The sequence below is a fragment of the Bos javanicus genome, chromosome 15 (assembly GCF_032452875.1).
Source record: "Bos javanicus breed banteng chromosome 15, ARS-OSU_banteng_1.0, whole genome shotgun sequence".
NCBI classification, from domain to species: domain Eukaryota; kingdom Metazoa; phylum Chordata; class Mammalia; order Artiodactyla; family Bovidae; genus Bos; species Bos javanicus.
Window position 1 is genome coordinate 54,756,618 of NC_083882.1, and position 16,981 is coordinate 54,773,598.

General features: G+C 54.5%; 1 protein-coding gene across 2 annotated transcripts in view; it reads right to left on the bottom strand.

The window, feature by feature from the left end:
- The window catches only part of ARRB1 (arrestin beta 1), a 78,177-nt gene extending 63,572 nt beyond the window's left edge, over positions 1 to 14,605 (bottom strand). Inside the window, exon 1 of one of the 2 annotated variants that reach the window (XM_061380871.1) lies at positions 14,438 to 14,605. In XM_061380871.1, coding sequence (XP_061236855.1) covers positions 14,438 to 14,457 — 20 coding nt within the window. In that variant the 5' untranslated portion in view covers positions 14,458 to 14,605. The remainder of the gene's footprint in view (positions 1 to 14,437) is intronic. The other variant, XM_061380870.1, reaches the window with a different exon arrangement.
- Between the last annotated feature and the right edge of the window lie 2,376 nt (positions 14,606 to 16,981).

Below are 16,981 nucleotides of genomic sequence, written 5' to 3' on the forward strand. Positions count from 1 at the left end.
CTCCACTTCATCTGGAGTGGACATTTCAGAAGGCAGTGGGCAGACTGGCCAAACATGGCAGGCGGAGGAGCCAAGGCCTCTAGCTTCAAAGGCAAAGGAGAGACTAGGCGCTTGTGACAGACCCGCCAAGTGAAAGTGGACCTCAATGACTGCCTTCTCCCTGGTTGAGTCTGACGAAGAGCACATGGGCCTTGGAAGCCTGAAACCTACTTGAAAGCAACAGCCTTACAGACTCAGGGCCTCTGTGTTCCCTGCAGAGCAGTAAAGGGCCCAGTGGCCGCCTCCCACCTTCTACCTGCTGGGCCTTCTAGACCCTTCACAAGACCACTTCTCATACCACAAGCCAGCCACTTAATGCAGGCTTTTGCTCTCCAAGTCCTGACTCTGTCCCTCATGATTTATTCATCCGTATATCTATTCTACAAACCCTTATGGAGACCATGGTATAGGGTGACCAACTAATGGCCTCCACTCACCCAGGACTGAGAGTTTTCCCTAGATGTGGGACTGAGACAGACCAGGGAAACTGGGATAGTTGATCACTCTAATGTACTGTGTGCCTGGCCCTGTGCTGGGCAGGGAGGACACACTGGACACGCTCCCCGTGCTCAAGAAGCCCGCGGTCTGAGAGCAGTGCTCACTCCAAGACGGACCACTGTCAAAGGCACTTGTGTAGCCCCTCATACACATTACAAAGTGCAACCTTACCGGATGTGTTATCACCTCCATGGTGTGCATAGGAAGGGCTTCCCTGCTGGCTCAGCGGCAAAGAATATGCCTGCAGGGCAGGAGACCCAGGAGACACAGGTTTGATCCCTGGGTCAGCAAGATCCCCTGGAGAACAGCATGGCAACCCACTCCAGTATTCTTGTCTGGAGAATCCCATGGACAGAGGAGCCTAGAAGGCTACAGTCCATGCGGTTGCAAAGAGTCAGACACAACTAAGGCAACTTTGCATGCACGCATGCATAGGAAAACTAGGGTTTAGAAAAATGATGTGACCAGTCCTCAAGTCCCAGAGCTATAAGTGACATGCCAAGACTTGGACTCCAACAAGACAGATAAAGGGAAGGACAGGCTCCAACATGAACATTAAGACAGAAAAATACAAAGACATGTTTTATTTAATCAATTTTTGTAGCCCTAGTGCTTGGCATCTCCTCGAGGTTCAGAAAATGTATATGGAAGGAAGGGAGGAGGAGGTATACACCTATTTAATCATCTCTAGGCTGCTGCTGCAGCTAAGTCGCTTCAGTCATGTCAGACTCTGTGCGACCTCATAGATGGCAGCCCACCAGGCCCCGCCGTCCCTGGGATTCTCCAGGCAAGAATACTGGAGTGGCTTGCCATTTCCTTCTCCAGTGCATGAAAGTAAAAAGTGAAAGTGAAGTCGCTCAGTCATGTCCAACTCTTAGCGACCCCATGGACTACAGCCTACCAGGCTCCTCCATCCATGGATTTCCAGGCAAGAGTACTGGAGTGGGGTGCCATTGCCTTCTCCTATCTCTAGGCTAGGAGATCCCAACCCCTATTAAAAAATGTATGCATTTCCCTTTCGACAGTTTCAGCTGTTTGCTTTCAGTCAGGCTCAGGAGGGAAGTGAGAAGAAGAAAGAGTGCTTCTCCTTCAGGTCAGCAGCCCAGGGTTCACTTCCTCCTGAGAATTTTCCTTGACTCACTCCTTACCCAATACCCAATTCTGGCCCCCATTTATTTGAGTATAACAGGTGTGGGTGTGTGTGTGTGAGTGTGGGTGTGTGTGTGTGAGTGCTGCTTGTACTCCGTTTCAATGCACTTCTGCAAACCCAGACCTTACCCAGGTTGGCCTCACCCACATCAGGAACTGGAGGTCCACTAGGTACCAGACACATGCCTGCCCTCTAGCACTGGAAACTGACATGACAGTAGCCAATTACAGCACAACGCTCCGTCTTGGAAACCTATAAGGCTCCAAGGGAGCATGGAGCAGCGCACTGACTCTGCCTGGGCAGTGAACACAGAGCCAAGGGAAGGTGTCATGTCCAAGCACACAGCAGGTACTCAATGCAGCTCAACTGCATTGTATTTAGCCGAACTGCACTGAGCTCAGGTTCAACCTTAAAATACAAGGGAGATTTCACCAGGCAGGAGAGGAATGCATTCCAAACAAAGAGACTGGCTTGAACAGACACATATGTGTAGAAAGTACAAAGGCTGTGGGGGAAGATCCAAAAAAGTCAGTGTAGCCAGAATGTTAGCTGTGTGGTGGGGAGAATCGGGATAGGAGCCTGAGACGAAAAGGCCTCCAGTGCCACTGGAAGAATACAACCTTCTCACAGGAAACAGAGGAAACAGGTCAGTGTTTTCTTTGGGCATGCCACGCAGCATGCAGGATCTTCCCTGACTGGGAATCAACCTGCGCCCCCTGCATTGGGAGCATGGAAATCTTAACCACTGAACCACCATGGAAGTCTCTGACTGGTTTTTAAGCTGGGGAAGGACAGGGTCAGATGCGAATTTCAGAATGAGAGGAGGGTTTGAGGGGTTTAGACTAAGCAGAAGACCACTGCAATAGTCCATGCCAGATGTGGGGGTTGGACTGAGCTGGTGGCTGTGGAATGGGGAGAAGAAAAGCACTTTGGTGATGGAACCATGTATCTATCCATCACCATCAGGCTGAGTGCCCTGACGGTTAGGAGAGGGTTTCTCTTCTCCATGGAGTTCAGAACCTTCCCCACCACCACCCCACCTCTACAATCCGATGAAAACTCATCTGTGCCAGGGCTCAGTTTAGGACTGGGTTATGGCTCTTTGTTCGAAAGTTCTACTAAAAAGCTTTATTTATTATTAATTTTCTTGGCAAAGTTGACTCTGCAAAGTTGTGAGCGTCAGAGATGGCTGAGATGTTTCAGGTATGCATAGGGAGTCGCTGCTGCCAAAGTGAACACTCTAAATAATATAAGAAATGAAAATGTGCATATTAACCATTCCATTATGCCGTGTGATCATCTCTGTCATTTTTAGGACATTAAAATCTGTTTCAAAAAAAGAAAGTTCTCCTTACCGAGTTTAAAAATGCTTCCAGGTTTCTTCCACTGCCCTGGAGCTATAGAGACCCAGAATAAAAGCAACCTCCTAATGTGCTGGGTGCTTTCATTAGCACAGATACAGAAAGGATGGAAACTTTATGCCCAGAGGCAGAAAAACTCAGCACACGGACACAAAACTACTGATATGGAGGGAAGGTGAGAACCCCAAGAGCTTCCTCTCTCTACCGCCACGACTTGGCCTCCGTGTTCCCAGATACAGCCCTTAGAGCTGCAGGCATGTGCCCCACCCCCACTCTATGACCCCCAAGGGTAGAGCTGTTTCTCATAAGACACGGTTTCTCTGCTCTTTCACGTCCATCACTCTGGGAACAGTCATCAGACCTCTGCAGGGTCTTCTCAGCTGGAGTGAAGCCTTTGCCCCCCCAACCCCCGCCCACCACCAGGGGAGACCCAGGCAACCCCTGGTTTCCATGGAGGGCTTGCTGAGCCTGGTGTCTCCTCTTACACCTGCCCCATTTCTTCTCCTCAGACCCGAACACTCACTCTGATGTCACGTGGCAGAACTTTCACTTTTCACCCTAGATTTTGTGTCCTCTAGCAGTCCCACCACACCCCTTACTGACACCAGAGGAAGAGAGTGTCTGACTCGGGTGCCTGGCGCATAGTGGATGCCCAAGTATCTGATGAAGGAAGTCAGTCCCCACTGAGAACATCAGTCACAGGCACCGCCAAGACAAGCGTCACTTCTGGTTCAAGTCAAACTCACCTTCCTAAGCTTGCTGCCATGACCTCCCCGTTTCTGCGCAGCTGCCTTTAACCCTTATCCACCGGGCTTGCTCTGCCCGGGTTATAAATGAATGGGCTTGCTCTGCGCCTGGTATAAACGAATTCCCATCACCCCACTTCTGACAGCATTCTGGTGTGATCTCTTCCCTCTTCCCCAGTGATAAGAGGGTGGAGACTTGTCTGTTTCCTCCTCATACCTCAAGGCCCAGCCTGGGGCCTGCGGTGAGGCAGGTGAGGACAGAGGTATCTGTCCACAGGCAGGGTTGGGGGAGGGGGGCGCTGACTGGGAACATAAACCAAGGGCATAAACCAACCGTAAAAAAGCTTAGCCCAGAGGAATCCCCATGCTTCCTGTCATGAGGCCCCTGACACCCCAGAACCCAGGACAGCCAGGCCCCAGTCTGCGAGAAAGGGCATGGTCTTAGCAGGAAGATGGGAGCAGAGCCGCCTCTTAAGACAGCTGCCCACTGGGAGAGACACGCCACGGCGGGGCCAGGGACAGGGTGGATGGGCAGATGGCTTCGGGAACATGCCTTGAGTGGAGGTCTGGGCCTGGCACCCGGCAAGTGCTGGGGAAATGTTTGTGGAACTGAGTTGAACAAACTGGAAAATGCTGATTATCTGTTCCTCTAGCTGCAGAGAGGTCAGCTTCCCTCCGGGCCACTTTGCAGGCAAATTATCTCAGGACACAGCCTGTTTCCTCTAATGAGGCTTCTCCCCTTTGCAGCTCTGCCCCCAGGAGCATAGGAAGGGGGGCAGCGTGCAGAGCTGAGCCGGTGCCTGCAGCAGGGCAGCGCACGCAGCTCTCCTCCTGAGATGGTGTGGGCAGCGCCTATCACTGCCCTCGGCAGGGGCACGGTCTCAATGACCTCTTGGGCCTGGGAATCAAAGCAAAGCGGCAAAACAGCACCTCCCGAGACCTCTGGGGAGAATGGAAGAAGGAAGCAGGGAGTCCGGCTGAGTTATGTAACCAGCTTCCTTGGAGTCAGAGGCCCTGGCTTGTCACAGCCCAGCACTGCGGGGAGGGGCGCGGGGAGGGACGTGGGGAGGCCGAGGCGGCTTTGGTCCCCTCCTTTGCTGCCTCTCCTCCAGACCTCACAGACCTCCAAGGCAGGCACTGCCTTCCAAGTGCCCCGGCTTCAAGCAGACACCTCCCGCTAGGGGTTGAGAACCAGGAAGGGCTGTTGTCTGAGTGTGTGAAACAGAGGTCTGCTGGCTTCTCTGGCAGAAAATCAGGGCCTTGGCTCTACACCCAGCCCCTGGGGGTGGGGATAAAGGAGAGAAGCCTGGGACCCTCCGTGACGCCCTCCCCTGCCCCCAGCTTCCTGACCCCCCAAGCTCTCCCCACTTCCCCGGAGAGAACCCACCACAAGTGAAGGGCCAAAAGGGAGGGGGGCCCCGTCTGCCCCAGCACCAACTGCTCCACCCTCCCCTCCCTTGGGCAATCTCACTTCCCTTTCCAGCCATCATCTGACCTTCTCCTCCTGCCCAGCACAGCCCCCCACCCCCGCACACCCAGCAGAGCACACAGTCCTGGGCAGGACAGGAAGGGGGAGGGGATGCAGGAGACAGGAGGCAAAAAGAAAAGCTTGAGTCCACTGCCAGTGTTAAGAGTCACAATGACTTTTATCAAATCCCTACCCTCTCTGCCCATAGCAACTACTTGCAATAGAGGATATTATCCTTATTTCATAAATGAGAAAACTGACACCCAGAGAGTTTAAGACCCTCACCAAAGGTCAGGGAGCAATACTGCTAGACAACAAAGCCAAGTCTCTGTGATTCTGAGATCCATACTCCAAACCTGTGGCTTTACCTTCAGGGAAGCCCATTCCTACACTTGTAGGGTGCTTCTTAGGAAATTTCTAGACTGTTGGAAAGGATACTGCACAACCTTAAACGGTCACTCGCTGAGGACACTAATTTGGGAGCCACAGGACGTCAGGAGGACAGAGCAGGGACAAAGGCACGACAGAGGCCAAGGACTTGCCCAATGCCATCTACGCCCTTCCCTCGTGATTAACCTACAGAGACTCAGTCTCAGGCTGGGTTAGTCCCAAGCAGCACCCGCCCCTTTCAGAAGACAGGGCTGCAAGAGACCAGGCTACTGGGCAGAAACACAGTCTGCTGTTGACACCTCCTCCCCTGCAAGCTGTTGAACCGAATCAAAGGGTTCCAGGGACCTTCCAGGCCAACCCTTTCGCTGCTTGACACACAGAGAAACTGAGGTCCAAAGAGGAAAAGCAGTTTGTCCACGATGTCACAGCGACAGTGACCAAGTGGGATCCCTGCCTCCCAGACCAGATGGCTGCTCTGATTCATCTCATTCGAGTGTGGCCCCCAGATAGCACCCTCTCTCATCTGGCTGTCCCTCTCCCTGCCTGCCCCCCACCCTCTCTCCCCATTTCCTGCTTCCTTTCCCAGCTCGGCTCAGCAGACCTGGTGTTTGAACTCTCCCGGAGTGGAGCATCCCTCTCCTTCCCACGACTCTTCACCACCCCTCTTTCTCCTGTCTGCTGGACCGAGAAGCAGTGTTCGGGTGGTTTAATTAGCTGATTATGATCGCAGCCTGCTGGATCCGGTGCCCAGAACTCTGTCCTCAGTAATTAGGTGGGTTCTGAGTACTTGCCCAGTGGGAAGCCGTGGGGGAGAACTGTGCTCTGCCAGCAGGCCAAAGGAGGGCTCTCCAGGTGCATAAAGAGCTCCTTGACCACCGCCGGGTCATCGGAAGCCATGGTCCCCTCCTCATGTCAGGTCAAACCACACTGGACATACTATAGCCAGATTCCTAAAGGGTGATGACTACCCAGACCCAGGAGAGGCTCCATCAATGTCTGAGGATGGGTGTGGTGAACAGAGCCCACCCTCTCCAACAGGCCAGGAAGTGATGGCTGGGCACGTGTTGAGGAAGTAGAATTTGGACAAGCAGAGAGAAGAAAGGATAACATTCTTGATGGTGGGAGCAGCAGGAACAAAGGAACAGAGGTTGGAATGAGCCACCGACCCCCTCGCCAGGTTGCCTGAACACACATTCTCCTAGCGAAGGTAAAGCCGTCATCCTGTGCCTTCCGTCCTTTGGATTACAGAGAACAATCGAATGCCTGTGACTCTGGGCCATCATTAGACATTTCAGAATCAGCAATGGTGTCTTTCTGTCCTCACCCACCACAATGCCCTCCCCAAATGTATCTTTTCTCAGTGGAACACCTACATTAGCCTCCTTCACTGAACAAATATTTACGGAGCTCCAGGTCTACACAGGTGCAAAGGGACAACAGACTCGGGCCAAGTGCCCTTGGTCTCACACAAAGGGCATCATGAGTGTGCAAATAACCAGGACCTACAAAGACACAGAGGCATGAGTGCCAAAAGAAAGAGAGAGAGAATGAATATACAGTTAAAAAAAAAGAGTCACAAGGCACTTGGAGATCAGTGAGGGCTTCCTAAAGGAGGAGGCCATGAGTGATCCATGAGTGATCCAGGCTTTGAAGGACAGGAAGGGCATTGTGAACCAACCTCATGCAACACTGCACTTGTGCCAGGGGCTTATCTCCTAGCTGTACCTATTTTAACTCATTTAATCCTTAAGACAACCTATAAGGCAAACACCACTGCTACCCCATTTTACAACTGAGGGAGTTTCCGCAGAGAAGGGATTAAATAGTCACCAGAGGTTGCCAGGCTGGGAAGTGGCAAGCTGGCATTTGAAACCAGGAAATCTGGTTCTTCCTAGAGCCTAACCACTATGCTAATCAGCCTTTAATATATGCTAATCAGATCACAGAGGAGGCTGTAGGCACCTGAGGAGGGCATGGCCTGGGCAGAGAAAATGAAGTGTCCTAGGACCTGCCTGCCTGCCAGTTCCTGCAGGTGCTTTGAGCGGTGGGAGGCTGCTGAGGCAACAACCTGGTCCCACAGGGAAGAACGCAACCCACAGCCATCTAGGCCCAGCTCCCCAGTGATCTCAGTCCTACTGCTGTGTGGCAGAGGCCTGAACCGCCCAGTCCCCCATTTCTGCCCTCCAGAAGGAAGGTCACCCCCAAACCCACTACCAGCACACAGGAAACACTGACTCCAGGAGAAGAGCTTCACGTCCTCTGGCTGATCTGACTTCCATAGGGACACCAAGTTTCAGAGAGGGTGAATGTTGTGCCCAAGGTCACACAGCACTGAGAAAGCATTAGAGCGAATCTCTGAGCCTCCTGGGACAGCACAGCCTAGCAGTCCACTCCCCACCCCTTCTGTGGTCCTCTGCCAAAAATCATCCACGCCCACTGATTACAACTGCTGGGAGGGAAGGGGGTGAGGCTGCAAAACAACGAGGATGACCAGTTGGGGGCCAGAGGCTCAGGGCCAGGATGAAGGGAGCACCTGCCTCGTGTGGGGCCACATTCATTCACCTTCTGGGCCTCTGAGCGCACCTGGAGAAAGGCTGGAGCCAGCATGGCCACCGAAGCACTCAGACCTTGAGTAAGGAGTCCTGCCTCCTGCTGCCCTGACACGGACCCCAACACCCCCACCCCCACCCCCGCTCCAGATCCCTCTCCAGTTACATGAGGACCCACTGGCTATGGTCTCAGCCAGGCCAGACCCAGCCCCAGGCAGAGGAAAAGCGACTCCCGGGCTGTGGTGAATTCAATCACACAGAAATCCAGGACCTGTCTGGTCTGATCCCTGGGGCCGGGCCTCCCGGGGGCCTCATCTGGCACGGGGTCTCTTGGGAAGGAACAAGCAGATCCTCTTAAGTGGGACTAAAGACGGGGCCAGGCCCAGGAAGGGGGGGTGCGTCTCCAGAGAGATGGCCCTGCCAGGGCCCCTTGGGAGGGAGGGGGGAGGGGGCTGGGACAACAGTGTCCTTTGTTCCCCTCTCTAAAGCAGCCGCCCTGTCTTGTCCCACCCCCTCTGTTCTGTATCCCCCTACTAGTACTCAAGCCACCCCCAGGGTAGGACCCATCCTGCACATAGGAGGGACGGACGATGCTCAGGACCCATCAGGGTCCCTGTTCTAACCCCAGCAGGGCTCATCCTGAAGACATGTCCCACCCCCAGAAGTCCCCTGCCTGATGTTGGAGTCAGGGCTCCCACCTGCAGAAGCCTGTCCAATGTGGGAGAACCAGGCTTCACTTGCAGGAAGCCCATTCTGATAGGAGTGGTACTCTTCTCCTTCAGGACTTCTCAGTCTGATGGAGGCGATCCCCCAGCACCAGGTCTCATCTGGGAAATACGGCTTCCATCTTCAGCATTCCCTAATGGGAAAGACCTAGGGAGCCCCTGGGCTGACAGTAGAGGCAAGAAGGGAGGAAGTAATTCAGTCCAGCCAACACATCCCTGCCAGGCATCTCCTATGAACCAGATCCAGAGCTGGACAATGGATGAGCCAACAGGAAACAGAAATAGCCCCAAATCACAAGGAGCTCACCAACTGGGTAACAAAGACATGTGAGGTATGAAAACCTGAGTAGAAAGTGCCTTGAAACCTACTCACTTCAGCACCCAGAGCCCACTCGCCATGGCCGCTGCCTCACTCCTCACGTGGACCTAGGCGCTTCCTTTTGTCCAGAATACCTAAGCCTTCCACATGCCCCAGGACCCAGTTCAGGGGGCACCTTCTCCCAGGAAGTCTTTCTCAAGACCCTTTGCCCAACTCAGCGCGGCCCCTCTCTCAGGAGCCAGCACAGACATTCCCCGCTGTGACCATCTCACACCTCTGCAGCATCCCTCCCAGTCCTCAGCTGAGCCTCACCCCCCAGGTCCCCACACCCAGAGCCCCCAGTGCCCCTGGCCCAGGGCCTCACACCCTTCTTCCAAGAGGCTCCCTACCAGCTCCAGGCAGAGAAAAACAAGGTCCTTCCCTACTCTCCTCTGCCCATTGTGGCCCAGCTCTGCCCTCATGGCTCCATCAAAACCCCTCTCAACAAGGTACCAGCCACTGCCTTCTGCCTAAATGCCAGGGGTCTTTCCCAGTTCCATCCTCTGCTGGTCCTTCCCTGCCCTGTGGCTCCCAGGACACCGCCTCCCCTGTTCTTTCCCTTCTCCTCCCTCCACCCTTATGCACACGTGCTCTCCAAAGCCTCAAATGCCCCCAGCCACCATCTCTTCAAACTCTATATCCTTCTCCCTGTGCCATGTCATCCATAATCGCCAAGTCAAATACCATCTCTAAACTGAAGACTCTCATAATGCTTGCCTCCCATGTCCATCCCTACCCTGAGATCTGGACCCATCTACGCAGAAGACCCCCAATATCTTCCTCAACTTCCAGCCTGGCTCCCCGTCAAGCTGCCACCCATTGCAGGTCTCATTAGATGGCCAGCATGGTCACTGCGGAGGATGGCCTGGCAGAGGCCAGAGGCCACTCAGGGTGTGCTGACTCCTGGCCTGTTATTCTTCCATTGCTGAATCCCCAGTGTATGGCACACCCACAACTCAGGACCCCTGAACGCATGCCAATGGGAGGCTTCAACCCTGGGGAAGGAGGCCCAAGCTCAGAAGGAACACAGCTGTGGAGAGGTCTGAAGCCCAGAGGCCAGCCTAGAGCCAGGGATCAGAGACGATGGGTCAGGCTCAATGCTTCCACTCCCAGCAGTCCCATAAGTGACCCTGGCCAAAGCCACAGGACTTCCCCCATGTTCCAGCCAAGATGGGTCACACAGAGCTTAACCACCGAGACCACAGCCAAGTTTCACAGAGAGCTGGTGATTACGTGTCCCCATCACACCCACCCTCCTTCCTTGCCAAAAAAGAAGAGTTCATAAACATCTGTAGAAAAGGAAATGTCGCTCCATCCCATTGTCTCTCGGGAAGTCCTTCTTATTGTCTAACTTTGATCCTTTACATTGTCAGTTGAGTTGGTAGGAATAGGAAGAAACAGAAGGGATGCTCGACTTGAGAATGGGGCTGCCAGCAAGGTAGGGGAGGTCACCTGTGAGTCAGACAATCCCCTCCTTCTGGGTGAAAGCATAGAGCAGCACGGCAGATAGGCCTGGGTTCAAAAGCTCATTGAATGAATGGCAGTGCACAAATTACTTAATCTCTCCTAGTCTGTTTCCTGGTGTAGAAAATGGAAACAGTCCTCGCACTAATAGAATCAGAGGGAGGACCATGAGATCATGCATGTAAATCTGGCACATGTCTGGCACCGGACGAGTAGGGCTAAGAGACTCTACCTCCTTGTTCATCTTTCTCAGTTCCATGCTTGCCACAGCCTTAATTCAAATCTCACTTTCTCCCAGGCTCCTCCTCAGCCTCCCCACTGGGCTCCCTGCATCCAGGCCTGCCCCACTTTCAGTTCAGTTCAGTCGCTCAGTCGTGTCTGACTCTTTGCGACCCCATGGACTACAGCACACCAGGCTTCCCTGTCCATCACCAACTCCCAGGGCTTGCTCAAACTCATGTCCATTGAGTCAGTGATGCCATCCAACCATCTCGCCCTCTGTCATCCCTTCTCCTCCCTTCAATCTTTCCCAGAATCAGGGTCTTTTCCAGTAAGTCAGTTCTTCACATCAGGTGGCCAAAGGCACCTTGCCACTGCCAAAGGCATCCTTCTGCAACACAAATCTGCTCCCATCCCCGCCCTCCCCACACTCCTCTCTGAGTCACTGGGGACTTCAGGAGAAAACCTCTCCTTAGCTTGACATCCCAGGCTGTTGATAACCAGCCTGTGCTCACTCTCGTCACCCCAGCCCAACCCGTAGGCGGCACGTGTTGCCTCATGTCTCTAAACCTTGTCACATTCCTCACCCCACGTCAGGAATGACGTCCCCAGCCCCACCTTCTTGCTCCAATGCCATCTCCTTCTCAGGAAAGCATCCCTCACCATGCCCCCTGCCAAAACTGTGTTGGGGACTCCTCCTTTGGCCTCAGCACATGTCACCCTGCAGGATAATCCCTCGCTCTGCTCTCAGTCTTTTGGAAACCGAGTAGAGCCATTCATCCCTGAACCACCAGCCCCAGCACTCAGTCAACATTTGCAGAATGGCTGTCTGATCGCTCCGTGAGCGCTTGTTAGAAGAGTCATCACACTACCTGTAATTTATCATATCCAGATATTCTCTCCTACCCTCTTTCCCCCCTGACCCTGGAACTTCCTCAGGCCCAGTGACTGTTTCTGACTCATTCCCGTTGTCACTTTCATATGGGGGTGGCAAATCCAGATGCAGGATGGCTGCACGACTCCTGATCCTTAGGGTATTAGACATTTGCCGTCTCCTCGTCTAAGTCAGAGATAAAGTAGAATCCCATGCTTTACAGAAAAGGCAAGGCATGGCCTATTATTGATTGTGTCTTTCGCGTCCAAATTACTCAGGAAATCTGTCTGGAAGGGAGAGGGAGGCCTCCTGGGACTACAGAGGAGCCTGGGAGAGAGAATGGGGCTACCATCCCATGGACTACAGCCAGGTCTAGGCACCAGGCTTCCAGCAGCACTTCCTCCCCTGCCAGGTGTATTCAGAAAACACAGGGAGGGTCCTGAAAATGTTAGGTATGGATAGCTATGATTTACAGGTGGGAAAGCTAAGGTCCTCAAGCTCCCAGTGACTTAGAGACACAGCAGGGAAGTCATGGAAAATACCTAGCTCCAGAGATAGGGTCTCCAACAGGTGCCCATCCTGCTGACAACCTATGCCAGCAGGAGAGCAACGACACTTCCCCCCAGTCACAGTGAGGCTAACCAAGGCCCAGGAGGGGCTGAGTCACCCTGATGGCGAAGCAGCACAAGAGGGACGACGGGGAGGGGGAAGGGCTTCTGGCTCCCTGCAGGGAGAAAAGTCCCACCTCCATGATCAGGAAGATCCTGTCACTGGGGTACCTGGACATGGTGGAAGAGACTCACACATGTTCCTCTGAGGACACAGACCTGGGTCCCGGGTCAGCCGACTGCAACGGGAGCTAGCCATCAAGGTGAATGCAGATGCCTCGGCATCTTCTGCAGCCTCCACCACCAGCTGGGCCTCCACCCACAGAGCCATTCATCCCCCCCAGACCTCAAACCAGGGTCCATGAGGGGCTTGACAGTGCCCAACAGTGAGCTCCAGAGAAACGGATCAAGCAGACTCCAGCCTCTGGCCCCTCTTGACCTTAAGCAAGTCAGGGTAACCTCTCTAAGCTCTGGTTCCCCCTCAGGAAAACAGGAAGAGCAAAGTTAACCTCCTCGCAAAGCCAGCAGGAGGCAGTTTTTAAACCTTCAGAGCACAAGTTATCTCTGAGCCCCGGTTTCTTCTTCTGGAAAATGGAGCTAATCTCTGCACGACTTTTCTCAGGTTGTTGAGAGTGAGTGTCAGATGGCAGTGAGTGTTACACTGCTTTGTCAGTGGTCCCAAAACATGATGGCCACGGGGGCCCTTCCTCTCTGGTCTACGAGCTCCGTGGGGAAGGAGTGGGTCTTGCACACCTTTGGCCCCACATTATGCCTCACACACACCAGGTGTTCTGTAAATAGTTATTGGAAGTCGGGAGAGAGTAAGGCAGGGCATAGACGAAGAAGAGACTGGGGAGAAGTGAGGTACAAAGACAGAAGAGGGTAAAGGAGGAAAAGAATGAATAAGAGGGCTCATGCCGAAAGCATAAGAGGAGATACGGGAGAAGCTTCTATCTGAACTGAAGGGAACTGGTGGAGCGAAAGGGCGGATGGAGGGTGCCAAAGATGCCTGCCTGACAGGGGCTTGTCCTGGGCCCCAGCCCCCCTCCCTTTTCTGTCCCACTTTCCCATTTCAGAGGCAGACCTCTCCCTTTCTGCGTCAGGGCAGGCTCCTAGGGAGACCCCAGCCCCCTCTGCCCACCCCCTTGCTGGAGGAGATCTGCAGCCCTTGGGGAGGTCAGAGGGAAAGGAAGCCCTGGAAGGGAAGCATTTTTCCCAGGCTCCAGGGGGCCTCCCACCCGGTGTGGTGTGTGCGTTTCCACTTCACTTGTGGGGACTGGAGTGTGTCAGAGGCCCAATGGGCTGTTGGCATGCGATCCGGGGTGTCTGTCTGGGCATTAGTCTGATGTGTGTCTGTGGGGGTCAGCACTAGTGTGGTCTTTTGAACACTTTGTTGGTGACAGACATGCCAACGTAAGTGTTCCTGTTGGGTGTCTCAGTGAGAGTGTTAGCATTTGTGTAAGTGTATGTATCAGGATAGGTCAACATGTGTACATGAGCATGAAGGTGTGTTAGTACTGGTATGCGTTGGAGTGTGACCTGTGTGTCCCCCCACACACAAGAACGTGTCAGCAAGAACGTATTGATGAGTGTGTACCAGCGAGTGTGTGACAGTGTCACTGGATGTGCTGACATGTGGCAATGAATGTCAGTGTGTGCCAAAACAGAGCGCTCATAGATGAGTGTGCCTGTGTATCCACATGAGCGTGTGCCATTGTGTGTCAGCCTGCCCCCTGCGTCCCTGAGCCCGGGTAGCCGGTGCTGGGTGTCAGCGAATGAATGCGTGTGCGTGTGTCTCCGCGGCCAGGTCCCCGCGCCCCCAGCCCTGCCGGCGACCACACAGGAGACCTCGGGTGGAGCAGAGCCGAGAGCCGCGGAGCCAGAGGTGGCGGGGTGGCTGCGCACGCACAGCCGGGACACGGACTAGGACCCCCGCCCTCGCCCGGCTCGCCCCCACGCGCGCCAGACCGGCCGCCGCCCGCACTCACCGCGTCCCTTTGTCGCCCATGGTCCGAGGCGGCCGCGGGGAGGTCCGCGGCGTCAGCGCCCAGGCTGGAAAATCCCCGGCCGACAGGAGGGGCGCGGGCCAGCCGGTTCCCGGCTCCTGCTCCGCCTCCTCCGCGCTCCGGGCCGCCGCCCCCGCCCGGTCCCGCCGCGCCGCACAGCGCCCGCCGCGGCCGGGGCGGGGAGCCGGGGAGCCGGGGAGCCCAGCACCCGAGCGGGGAGGGCCCGCGGGGCCGGTGTGCGCGTGTGTGCGCGCCGCCCAGCCAGCCGCTGGGCAGGGCTCAGGCGCGTCAGGGCCCGGAGGTCGGCATTCAAGGTCCACACGGGTGCTGCCCCGCGTGTGTGTGTGTGTACGTGAGGGCGCACGCTGGACGGGTATACGTGCGCGTGTGTGAACGCGAGGGTGCGGGTGCGTGTGCACCGCTGTGTGCGCTGCCGAGTGAGGTGCGTTTGCCTGGCTGGAGTGGGGTGCTCGTCTTTGTGCAGTGTGCGTGTGTACAGGCGCGCTTCCCTGCGCACGCCGGGGGCGGGTGGGGGGCAGCCTTTGCGTGTGCGGGGGCGTGGACGCCGAAGGTGCGCCTGCAACCCCAGGGCGGAGCTCCGGGCGGCTCCCCGGGTAGGGTGGGGGGTCGGTGGGAAACAGGGTGCCTGCGGTGGCGTTCGCCCTACGCCCCACCCTACCCGCACCCCACCTCCCCGCCCTTCTGGAGTGAGAACACCCTACCACACCACAGGGACAGGAAGAAGGGGCGGAGGGGGCTGGAGCAGGCAGTGTCAGCGGTGGGGAACTGATGGGGGTGGGAGGGGGACCCGAGGTGGCTGTGGTGACTGCCCCGGAAGAGGAAGCGTGGTGAAAAGAGGAGATAAGGAAGGGGGCCTAAAGCTGGCCGGCTGTGGCCTGGGAGTCTGACCTGGCTGAGTTGCATAAGGGAAGAGTCCCTACCTAGCTTCATGGTCTGTTGTGGGTGACCCTGGACCCCAGCCCTCTCAGAGCCAGTCTACAAACATGTGAAGTGGGATATTAACACCAGCTTGCAGAACCGTCACTAGATGTTCGCTAGACTACCCTGAGTGCCTGATGCACAGTAGGTATCCAGTGAATGTAAGCATGTCCTTTTGCAGGCTTCTCTGGTGTTCTGCAAAATCCTGCCTGGGACCCTGCTTTGTCTGAGATCCATTCCCCCTTTGCAGGCGGTGGGAGCGTGTGAGGTCTTTCCCACCCCCTCACTGCTGGGATTTGGCTAATTGGCCTTGATAGAGCCCTAATATTGGTATATTAATGGGAGGAAAGGAAGCTATCATTTACTCTGATGTGATTGTGGGTCTGTAAACATCTCCTGTAATTATGCTCAGAAGCAGTTACCTATGCTGCTTATACATAATTGGGAAAGGATATCCCAGTACAATCACTATAATTGTGTTCAGATGGGCAGATGGTTGTGGAGGGGCCCTGTTGATGGGCAGACAGCGTGGTCCAGGGTCTGGGCAATGTTAGGAATTGGGAGAGTTGGATTAAGGCCCAGAACCTCCCTCCTGGCCTTGGCCTCTGGGCTTCGCCCTCACTCCCACAAGGGAAGGAGAGGAAGCCACCTGCTGTTTCTGTTGAGGTTGGGGACTTGAGAGAAGCATGCCAGAGTCCAGCATGATGACAGGAGGCTTATCGAGTGAGCCAGAGAGGACTTGAACCACTTTGGAGGGTCCAGGTCCGCCCATTCTCTGCATCCATTTCCCCACCTAGAAAACATTGGTTCAGCCCTACCAAATGATTTCCAGGGCCTCTCCTCATGATGATGCCTAAGGCACCTGGATTTTAAAATTCAGCCGAATTCTGCATTTGACTCAATAAGTCTTTGTGTTTAGTTAACTATAAAACATAATGTTATATGGGGCTTCTCTGGTGGGCCAGTGTTTAAGAATCCACCTTGCAATGCAGGGGACACCGATTTGCTGCCTGGTCTGGGATGATCCCACTTGCCACAGGGTAACTAAGCCCTTGCACCACAACTTCTGAAGCCTGTGCACCTAGAGCCCATGCTCCGCAACAAGGGAAGCCATTGCAATGGGAAGCCCGTGCACCACAACTAGAGAGTAGCCACTACTCTCTGCAACTAGAGACAGCCCATGCCCAGCAATAAAGACTAAGCACAGCCAAAAATAAATAAATATGTATATACATTTAAAAAGATAATGTTCTAAATTACTTCCAAGTAAAACAGTCCAGAAAGATGTATCAGATGGTTTCAGGTAACTCCTGCTCCCACATAGCTCTTCTGAGCTCAGTATGGAAAACGTGGCTCTAACATTCTAGGGACATTGAACATTACAGGGTTTCAAGTACATCCCCCTCTCCACTAACCTATAAACATCATGAGGGGGGTGTATGGGTACCTGGGACTACTTGATGCTCACAATTCTATGAGATGGACATTCTTTTCCTTTTTAAAAAAAAATGATATGAGCAAACTGACACTTGGAAAAACTAAGTATTTTGCCCAAATCCTTTGCCTCCTCTGAACCTTGGCCTCTGA